The 11,504-nt window shown below is 44.6% G+C and overlaps 2 protein-coding genes across 2 annotated transcripts in view; both read right to left on the bottom strand.

The window, feature by feature from the left end:
• Positions 1-4,598: 4,598 nt before the first annotated feature.
• Positions 4,599-6,096, bottom strand: LOC144720693 (uncharacterized). The gene has a single exon (XM_078597653.1). It carries the CDS (start codon positions 6,094-6,096, stop codon positions 5,524-5,526), a length of 573 nt encoding a protein of 190 aa, XP_078453779.1. The 3' UTR covers positions 4,599-5,523.
• The window catches only part of PCDH15 (protocadherin related 15), a 97,047-nt gene continuing 91,553 nt past the window's right edge, over positions 6,011-11,504 (bottom strand). Inside the window, exons 34-36 of the mRNA XM_078597652.1 lie at positions 10,746-10,822; positions 9,758-9,899; positions 6,011-8,619 (exon numbers count right to left, since the gene is read on the bottom strand). Coding sequence (XP_078453778.1) covers positions 6,550-8,619; positions 9,758-9,899; positions 10,746-10,822 — 2,289 coding nt within the window. The 3' untranslated portion in view covers positions 6,011-6,549. The remainder of the gene's footprint in view (positions 8,620-9,757; positions 9,900-10,745; positions 10,823-11,504) is intronic.

Raw genomic sequence — 11,504 nt, 5'->3', positions numbered from 1 at the left:
GAACAACAACACACGCACGCAACCCCCGCGATGATCCCGTCCAGCCCCGGACATTTTGAACATACGGACGCCCACAACCAGGGGCGATTTCTTCATTAGGGCGATTGGGCGACGCACCACCAATGTCATTCAACCACAGAGTCACGCTAGCCGTCACTGTCAGCCTCTGGATATAGTCCAATCAGCGTCATGCTACGTTCTGTGGAGTACCGCCTCTTTTTGGGCGATTTCCCTCCAGCTGAGAATCGCCCCGAGTGGTCCCATAGACTTACATTCAAAGATGTTTTTTTTCGAATGGGGGCGCTGCAATGCATTCTCTATGGCTTCCGGGAGGGCTCGCCCTAACGTGCTTACGTCATCATACGTGCTTACGTCATCATACGTAAGCACGTTTCATCCAACAATATAATTTGTTGCCACCTAGTGGAATCTTTAATAAAATAAACTTGAGTGGTTTGTTTTAATATTGAGTATAGAAACAAACAAGATGTATTGTAAGAGTCACTTTATTTTTCATTAATATTAAAGAAGTGAAGTTGCCTTTACATGCTTAAGCTGTTAATTTATCCATTGCATGGGTGGACCTTATCCTTATCAATCATCCAGACATTTGCCCCCCCTGAGAGATTTTGCAGGAGCCGCCACTGCCCACAACACACAAAGAAACCAACAAGATCAAGGCGATCCGTCAACTAAATGTACAGTTCTTGACATAGGTCCTTCTCCCCGGGCAGATTTGTGGCCAACAATGACCAAGAGGGCTTGCACTCAAGCCCGGGTGGGGGGGGGGGGGGTTTGAGGTCTTCGGGCACTTCTGACGCCAGGGATTCGCAACTGGGGGTGGAACAACACACATCCCTCAGCATCCGATTACTCTGGCCCCCCGTTCCGGCCCGTCTGACACCCCAAACCCCGACCGCACAACACTGGGGATGAATGATGCAAGACTAAGACAATATACGGCACCAAGCGCAACTTATGGCAACTCAACAGCAATATCTCACTCGCCCTTGCCCGCACCGCGGCCGTCCAATTTCAACAACCTCCACCGGCCATTTACCTGACCAGTGCAAATTTCGGGGACTAAAGCAATGGCACTTCGCAACCGACTCCATGCTCTATCCCGTACTACACCTCCTCTGACTCACACACTCCGACACATCACACAGCCTGACGATTTACTGACAAGGAAGGTGTGTAACTTCCTGAGGCCGGATGCCCTCCGACATCCATAGGGGATGAATTTCCACGGCCAGCATTCCCTCAACAGAAACCACATGCAACAGGAGTCGCACTCAACCTCAAGCACCCCGAGCAATTTATGGTTACTGCCACAACTCACCCTCCCATGCTTTCCAGCATGTGTCCTTACTCAGTCCAATCTCAGCGCTCGGCCTGAACCCGTCACATCAAGCTAACCTCGCATAAGCATATTCCTTTTGCCTGAACCCCCGCAATTCCCATATCCCCGAATAGGATCTGCAGGAACGGTTCCCCCTTTCCACTTAACAGCGTTAGCACCCAGAGCGGTATGAGTCCACGGCCCTTCCGCTCAAGACAGCCCAAGGAGAACCCCAGTCTCCTGCCAGCCAGGTTTCACCGTTTGCCACAATGCAACGGGACCACTATCCCCGAGCTCTGTGAGCCCCCAGCCAACTGTTCCAGATGCGCCACAGAGGGTCTCGATCTCCGGGCCGTCAGGTCAAGCCATCTGCCACAGCACGACGGGACCACTACTCTTCGAACAATCTGAGCACACAGGCCACTGCGCTAGACATGCCACGGAGGGTCTCACCCTCCCGCTGTCAGGTCAAACCGTCAGCCATAACACGACGGTATAACTACTTTCGCGTCAGGCGGATCTCTAGATATTTCTTGAATATTACCTGAACCCCTAATGCTTGCTGATGGGGGGGATCCCCGTAACATTCTTGGCCCCATGACATCTGAACACACCCTGGACAGGCAACAATTGCAGGGGCATCTTGGTCAGGATCTCTGCCCCAGAGATAAGTCACAGCCAGCATCCCAAATCCAATATCTCAACCTCCCCCTACTCTGAAACAGGCTACTACACCCCCCATTCCTCCATTCACCGCTATACACACAATCACCACAGCGAACCTCAACGATCCCTTAATTTAAAGGGCTTTGTGACAAAACGATTCTCGAATCAAAAGTCCAAGGCACTCATCCCACAACACACATAATTTCACACCATACACAAAAAATGCTATTCCCGATGAACCAGCCACCACCACTACTACTCGGCTGCCAGCTTTTGCTACTGCAAGCCCAAGTTCTGCCTCAACGAATTCCCGATAACCCGATGCGTGAGGTGATTTTTAGCGGTCGGGTGTCTGGTTCATCATGACTCGCCTGGGCTGGGCCACAGCTGTTGACGAGGCGGTGGACGCAAGGGGCTCCATTATGTCCCCACGACACTTGGCATCCTCGCACAAAGGGTCGAAGCTGGCCGCAGCAGAGCAGACGAGCCAAGGCGCCCGCAGCCAAGGCCCCAAATTGGACCGGTCCCCTCCACGATCCGCCGCCGTCACTCCCCCCAAAGACTAAGTTTCTTCCTGCCGACGGCTCCACGAGAATCTTGGATGGTCGGCCAGTCCATGTGTCTCCACACCGAAATTTTCCGCTCCATGCAGGCCCCCAAGGCCATCCTCGGAAGGTCTTGCACGCTTGCAGGCACCCCTCGGCCCAGATTGTGGGTGGTATACAGCAGACATCTCCTTGTAGGCATTCTGAAGCGTAGCCCTCTTCCCCTCCGGGATGACCCAGAACACCGCGAGGCCATCATCGTCAAGAATTGTAGGCAAAGCAGTCAGCACCTCTTCCTCCGTCCAGCCGTAAATTCCTTGATCAATGGCAACCTTCGTGGTTGCTCGACAGCTCCTCACTCTGCCACCCGAGATGTCACCACCTCCGCCGCCTCCTGCGTAGGCTTCAAAATGGCGGCCCCCGACCACGTGGTCTTCAGCGTGAGAACCCCGCACGACTTTGCGGTTCGTCCCCAGCTGCATCGACTCCCAAAGTCGCCCCTCTCCTCTTCAACGTCAAGTCAGCGACGATCAACCGGAGCTGATCTGCCTCCGCCATCAGGGCTTGCCACTCCTCCGATGCAGGTGCCACACCCCCTGCACCCTCGGGCTTCGTCACCGGGTTCCCGGCTCCCGGAGCTGTTGCGGGAACTCCTTGACCGTCTCCCTTCTCCGTCTCTGAAGATGCTACAGGTGGGTTCTTACTATTTCCTTTCGTTGGCATTTTACAATAGCCACTTCTGACACCACTGTAATGTAGCCCACAGCTCCAGCTCGCGCTAATTACACTTTCCCGCCATTGGATCCCGTGCTTCCCCTCACGTGACCCTGTCAACGCTCGTCCCATCAATCATCATTAGCACGTCCATTAGTAACCATGGTCCAGGCCTCCAGGGGAACCAGACTGTCCCGCTATAGCTCCGCACTCTTTTTACACGGGTTTTAGTAATCCCTCGTTATGCGAAAACTCGTAGTATTTTCGCTGTAACGCATACCTGTCAACCCATACGGTTTACCTGTATTCTTGAAACAGGGAAATTGAATAAAATCTTTTTAATGTTTTTGTATTTCTCCCTTGTGATGGGACTTTATATGATGAACGTTGAGATTTATAAGGGCACGGGGTGAGCAATAATGTCTGAATTGGGTCTGTAATAAGGTAAGGGGTTGACAGGTGTGGTAACGTAACCTTGAAGCGAGGGAACGAATGCAATGTGCGTTACGTTACATTCACTATTACTGAATTTTTAATGTCTAAATTCATTTTTTTTGGGGGGGGGGGAGTCTAAGAATGCACGGTCTATCGTGCATTTCATGTCATGACACTGCTACCACAAACTCACTGTGGTGGTTCCCCACGCTCGCTGTGCCGGCTGACCTTGGCTCGTTTCGGTTTGGTGCTTCGTGTTGATCACGCCTGGTGCTGTACAGTGCACGATTTCACCCTTTTACTTAAACGTTCTTATTTCAGGAAACGTAAGTTAAGGTGTCTGAGGCTATGAAGTGCAAGTCATAGGAGAAGTGCCAAAAGATACCCTAAAGCAATTACCACATCTTGGTGCAACCGCAACCTCACATGACGATTACCAGTTTCTGGTAAATGCTTCACAGTAACTAATTTCGAAAGCAATTGTATTATTTTTTTATCACAAAATTTTCGATTTTCCATTAAATATTTTTTTTAAAGGTTTCTGAATTATTAAGTGTGTTTTTATTACATCTTGGGACTGAAAATTTTCGTCGGAACGCATCTCCAATTGTATAATGGAAGGCAATGCCAAAATAGGGTGCGATATACCGAATTTCGCTCATGGGCAACTTGTCAGGAATGTAGCTGTTCCATATATTGAGATATGACCATATATTTTTAATGTGAAGGCCTATCGTCTGACTATTTTGTTTCTTAAATTATTTACCAAAATTACATGCAACTTCCTTCTTAGCCATGAACCGATTGCCCAGCAGTGCTCCGATTTCCTATTCATAAGCATGTAGAATTTTCAATGTGACCATTCATAAGTACACAAGCATATGTTACAAGCCTTGTATGTGAGCACAAGCAAATTTTATTATCATTTTATACATTATCACGTATCGTCAAAATAGTTCTGGGCATTTTCATATCAGCGGTGTGTGTGTGTGGTGAGATGAATAGCATTTTTATGAAGCAATTATTCAAATGAAAGTGTAACATGTGACATTTATAATAATAATTCACCGGGAAAGTGAGATTTTTCAAATGTATGCTTCACATTACCCAGTGGGAATACATAATTGTTGCTTGTATGATAAGACCTTGCAATGCCTCAGAGTGCTAGCAATGTGGCCTAGTGTTAGTTCATATCAAAATGTGACATATTCTGTGTACCAATGCAAGGTACTGGATTGTATTTTTCCATTGTGCTGTAAATAACACATTGTATATCACTGATTAAATGTTAAGTACTGTGCCTGTTTATTGTAAAAAATCATTTTCTCATTAGTTTATCTTCGTACCAGATTTTTTTTTAACATGTTTTTTTGTATTTTAACTATCAACACAAAACGGTTAAGATTTTACTGAAGATGAATGCAAGACATTAATTTACAACACAGCTGTACTATTGCAAGTGAAATGTCTTGTTTATATTTAAACATATTCTCTTAGAATTCATAAGAATGTCATGAAAACGTGCACAATTACATTTATGTAACTGAATTGTGCCGATTTACAACCCAGGAATGCATGGTAAACCCATTTCCTGTCAACCTTTTATACACATTTAAGAACACAAAACAATTGTACATATTTTAGAATAATTTTTAGATCATATTCAAACATGGAAATTTGTCAAACCATTTTGTCTACTAGCTACAGCAATAAAACAAAAATAGAGCACGAGCATTTTTGTATTCAGATTACTGTTGTTTTATTTTGCTAAAAATATAATAAACGGTCTTTAAAATCTGTTGTGCTTCATACATTTGAATGTCAAAGTTTCGTCATTGGAATGCTCAGCTTAGCAAAAGGCCCCATCCATAGCTCCTCTTCGGCCGAGGGCGACTCTCCGTCGCTGGTGGAGTGCATAGTCTCCCTGGTCTCGTCCGCGTTGTCAGCGGACGACTCCATCTCGTGGAAGACGTGCTGCCGTCCGCGGCGCTGCAGGGTGCTGCTGCGCGATGCCGAGCTGGGAGGGCGCGTCAGCGTGGAGCTGCAGGATGCGCTCGACGGGAGCAGTGTGTTCATATTGTCGCCTGTCTTCCCGTACGACGTGGCCAGGTTTGACTTCTGCAAGTAGCTCTCAAGAGATGTTTTCCCATTGGACGATACTCGTTTCGCTTTGGAGTTATGTGGTTTTCTAGCACTGGAAAGTAATGGATTTTTCCCCTTCGACGTGTGTGAATTCCATTTAGTTCGGACAACCGTCCCATTCTGGGTGATATATACATGCCCCGATTGTCTGGACTCACTGGTGCTGATATAAAATCTTTCTCGCTCCACGGTACCGTCATCTCCTGTTGAGCTACTTTCCCAATGCTGAACCTTGTGCTCCTGCATTAACATAAACAAACCAAATTAGAAACGAATTATACAAATCTGAATATAAATGTTACTCTATGAGTAACTCAGAACATATTAATATAAAACATTGGTATTTTGAGGACATTTAACATATTAATCACACTGACACTTGTAGAATTCCACTTCAACCACTGATGAGGTCACAAAAACGGCACAAGATATTTTATATTGTAATAAAATGAATGGTAAAACATTCAACATATCAGAAATTCTCTATTTTAAATTATGACAGCACAAAGAAGTTAGTAGAAATATAATGACGAGAAAACACAAACGTTAGTTCCTGTTAGTAGAGCCGCATGCAAGTAACATTATTTGAGAAAGTAGTGGAATGAAGAACCAGATATAATTCTGACAAAAGAGAATTTCCAACAAACACAGCCAGACCATGCTAAGCAATGGGTTTACCAGTGCGACTAGGATGAGCGTGCTGCTTTATAACATGGTGACAGTGGAGTCACTCTCTGGAAGTGAACTGCCAACATGGTTTTCCATATCTCCTGTGAAAGACTCTTCTTCATCACTGCCCTCTGTCTCTTCAATTTCCGTTGAAGGGAAATTTTCGGAATCTGTTTTATCCTGATTAGAACTTTCATGATCTGTTTGTCCAGAAGTCCGGGCATCTGTAACTTCACTGGATGTCTGTAAACCTTGTGTGTCAGCTACACTCAGGACATCGCTAATTTGAGCCTCTTCCTCACTAGATTCTGAAATGGACTTGGGCAAGCTCCTGTTAGCAAAGTCACTAGTGGAGGAAACACTGCTGATATTTTTGAAATCATTTGTTCTAACCGTATGAGCTGAGCTACTCTCCACGGTAGTTTCAGAGTCGACGACACTCATTGTAGAGCAAGCTCCACTGGTATGGACTGAAATATTGTCGCTTGTCTCTGCTAACGACCTATATATGGATGAACCATCAACAGAAGTAATGTCTTCTGAGCCCATTTCATCTGCATGCTCCGATTCAGAATTTTCATTCTCCAATTCTGTTGTGTCAACACTGGTTCGAGATTTAGATGTTTCATCTCCTGAGACACTAGGATGTTCAAATCCATCATTCAAACCCTCACGATCAACATCCGCAACCTCATTCTCATCCTCGTGTGATTGTTGTAAACTTTCCTGATCATCCAAAATTGCATCAGTGTCTGTTGAAAATCCTCTGCTAAATGATCTATTTAAATGTATGCTGCTCATTACAGACCTCTTGCTCTGTGCTACTGTACTTGCATCAGATGTATAATCCACTGAACACATTTCACTCTGCTGTGTCTCATCCTCAAAATCTTCAGAATCAGACTCTTCTCTATGCTGGCTTCTCTCCTTTTGACCATTTTCTGAACTAAATCTGCTTTGAGAATCTTCGTTATCCTCGCTGTCTGACATACTGTCCGCTGATACGTTATCTCTTTCTGGCAGTTCAGACAAACTGCTTCTCTGACTGTAATCATACTCTTTTTCAGTTACATCACTGTCACCAAAACTAACTTTTGACTTTGTGCTAGTTGTTTTACTGGACACACTTCCTGATACAGACTTCATTTGCCTTGAAGACAAGGCACTTCTATCAGACATTTCACTGAGCACTGAAAGATCATCAGATTCATTATCTTTGGTTTTTGTTGTAGCGTTAGATTCGCTTCCTTCTTCAGAAAACACACTGGCAGTCCTACTGATGGTCTGGCTCCTGCTTCTCAGCGATGCGTTTGAGACACTGGAAGCCCTCGATCTGCTTCCCTGATCAGACAAGTTGCTGCTCGTCTCCGCACTCATATGATCTCTGCTTCTGGTTGACGACATTGATCCCTGACTTGACAGTGATTTTTTTATGCTGCCCTCACTCGTATCAGACACACTTTTCACACTTTTATCACTTATAGAAGAACCCTTTTTTAAATACTTCCCAGTGCCTTTAGAAACTTTTTTTAAGACACCACCTATTCCAAAGGTTTTTGGCTTTGAACCGTTTTGAGCTTTTTGGAAATAATTCCCATTGATTAATACAAGTTCTGAAGATGAACTGGCCTTGCTAGAGTGCCCATTGGAAATCTGTTGGGGTTCTTGAGGTTTGCTGACCTGACCTTTTATCTTTCTAAAAAACATGGGGAATAGTTTAGCTTTCTTCCAGTGCATTTGAGTTTGAAGAATAGGTTGTTTATCTGAAAAATCATCGGGTCCTATTTTGCTAAATATTGGCTGATTTTCCGCATCATGATTTTCTGGGCTGATGTTGTTCGATGGTAAAATTCTTCCACGTCTTGCTGACATCTGTGATGCTGGCAATCCATCGTAATCCTGAGCGATAGCAGCAGATGGGCTCGAATCTCCCGTTTCTATTTCACCCGCATCCATTTGGGGATCCTGCCTTAAGCTGGGCCTCTCACTACCAGAGTGCCCCGTTTCTGGCAGGCCCTCTGCAGCTGCAGGCGACACTTGCTTCTTATGCTTGCCTTTCTTTTTTTGACCTACAGCTTTTTCCTGCGTGTGACCTTCATGCATAAGCTGAAATGATAGGTGAAACGTGTTACATCATGCACGTTAATGAACACTATTATGGAATAAAAATGATCAAATAAAAAAAGCTTCATACCTTTGAACAAAACGACAAAATTGGAATATTCAGAAAAATACCAACACCATTGTTCAAACATGATGGTTTGGGGTTAACTTTCAGTGGATGCTCTACAACCTTTCCAAACAATTATATTAACAAGTGTAGGCACATTGATAAATATCTGTAGAGAACATTTGTTTATCTTGTTCTTTTATATGTATAGCACCATTTACGGTTAGCATCGCAATTTTATCTCCAACGAGGATTATCATTGTAAACGTAAACACAATTACGAAAACAACAATTGTGACATTTGCAGGCACGTTTTTCTATCTAAGTTATGTATTACATGGTTTGCGTCAAACTGGGACCCATATATAACTGCCTATAAACATCTGCCAGTTAATCAAAATTGGTTCAAACAAGTCTGACCGCTGATAAGACACTTAATGTCAAAACCTGTTCAGAGTTTGATTTTGTCGTAACAACGCTGCTCAAATGATGTACTCCCAGAAGGCTGATGGGATGTGTCCAAAACAGTTTTATTTTATGTGGAGGGGCAGATATGGGAAGAATGCAAATTGTCTGTTAAAAACATGGCAATAAAAAGCAAAGCCCTTCATTGTGGTCGTTTTAAATTCAACTGGAGAGACAAATAGCACTTGGACATCCATGGAGTGAATCTCATAGACAAGAATATATTTAACATTTTTTACGGTATTGTTCTTGGCTGAACTTAAAGTGCCTTGGGATCACTGAAAAGTGATATAAAATGTCGATGCATTGTTTACTATTACTTATTATTGTCAATTCGGGGATTATTGTTACCACATGTAAGTAGGGTTGCCACCTCTTTCACAAAAGATACCAGGAGATATTTCTCGCTCGGCCAAGGTCTAAAAGAACTGTGCATTTTACAATCACAAAGTTCAACAGTTCTAACGGATCTCGGCACAAATCCATTCCTGCCACTCAATCACAGGTGCCAATTCCTGGACTGTCCCCAGGTCAAACCCAGATAGGTGGCAACTCTAACATGTAACCATTACTGAGTGCGTTCTGAGGTGTAACAAAAAACGATCTCACCTCTCCATCCTCACCCAGACCGCCACCTTCCCCGTAGTAATAGTCGCCTTCATCCTCCACGATGGGTTCTCCGTACTCGTTAAACATCCGCTGGGGTGCCGCAATCAGCCGGCGACGGCTACCAAACCCTGCCACGCCGTACCTACAAGCACCGCAGCAAACACATTCGGCAAAAAATGTGCAATTCTATGTCGGTGTTTCAGCTGTCTTTTTTTTAATCACGTGTTTGTACTGTTTATTCGCCTATATACACTAGCGTAGCATTTCAACTGTCACAGCTGGAGTGACTGTACATGAATCCGCGATGTGCACCATTTCATTATTTATATAATTATTTTTGCAACTGATGGTGTGTGGAATTCATTGTATGAATATACACTGTATATGTTATAGATTTAAAATATTGGTTTATGTGTCATTATGTTCCTGCTATGTGCGAGTGTGTGTGTCACCTTGGACACCCTTGCAAACGAGATGTTCCACCTGAAGTGATTTTCCAGGCGTAACATTTTAACTAATAAAATACAGTTTAAATCTAACAAATATTTTCTCACGCAATGAAACATCTTGTATATTTTCCTTCCTCTGCACCTTACTGATTATGTAGCCAAAGGCGATTGCGCTCAGGATGGTCTCGTAACAAATACGTATTTATTTAACAACATCGCTGGTATCAAACAAGAACCCGGCCATTCGGTAACAATACCAGCAATAGCCGTCTCTCTCTGTCTTGACTGTCAAGAGCGCATGCACGTTTTCCATGCACGTCATTCGCACAGATGTCACTGTAAGATGGAAAGGTGTTTAATATATTTATACAAAGAGCTCAAGGTCAACAGTGGTGAGCCAGGAGACGGCAGCCATGACGCCCTTGTGTAGGGAGGGAGTTTCACAAATGTGTGTGATCCCCCAATCCTCACTACCTCCACAGTACGTGATCACAGGCCACATGGAGCATAACCATCAGCGCCCGGTAGATGATACTCACCCTGTGGCCTCGTACCCATAGTAATCATGTGGGTAGTATTCTTGACCAGGATCAATACCGGACTCCATGGAGAGCTCCTGCGGCACATTAAGAAGACATTGTGTATAGAATACCGAAATGCTGAAAGGTATATATTTTTGCAAAAACAAACCATCAGATCAGTAGTGGTAGATTGGAGCAGAGGGACAAGGTGGGGAGTTATGGCGTATGAGTGGCCATGAGGAGAGAGGGTGCAGGGACCAACCTGTTTCCTACAACTTGGACAACTCACGGAGGTGTGCTATATTCACCTTGGACTTCACCTTGTAATTCCTAACGTCACTTACGCATAAACATACCCTGCTGTCATCGTAGATGGTGAAATCAGAGGTACAAGTGACTGAGGTCAGGGTTTCAGGCTGATGTACCACTGCGAAGAAATATATGTAATCATACTTAACTACACTGGTCAATGTGGAATGGTGAAGATACCCGACTTTGGTACTGCACCACTCACGTTCAGGTGACCCACCCACCATGATGAAAGCAGGGTAGGTGTAGGCGTAAGTGATGTCAGGCATACAGGTAGCGGGCATACAGCCATACACGTAGTTTACTTTTTTGTAAGATTAATTCTGCTCTTTATAGTCAACAAATTATGTTTTCCAGGTCGGGCTGTATTTTAAGCTTTTTGTTTCTATCACGCTTTCGCCTGCACTACGACCGCAGGCGTCTTCAGGAGTTGACCTGGGTGACCTTGCCTCGTGGTTATACTGTAAA

The sequence above is a fragment of the Lampetra planeri genome, chromosome 9 (genome assembly GCF_965212315.1).
Source record: "Lampetra planeri chromosome 9, kcLamPlan1.2.h2, whole genome shotgun sequence".
Taxonomy (NCBI): Eukaryota; Metazoa; Chordata; class Hyperoartia; order Petromyzontiformes; family Petromyzontidae; genus Lampetra; species Lampetra planeri.
The sequence above is the reverse complement of the archived record's forward strand: the minus strand, read 5'-3'. Positions and strand labels throughout refer to the sequence as shown.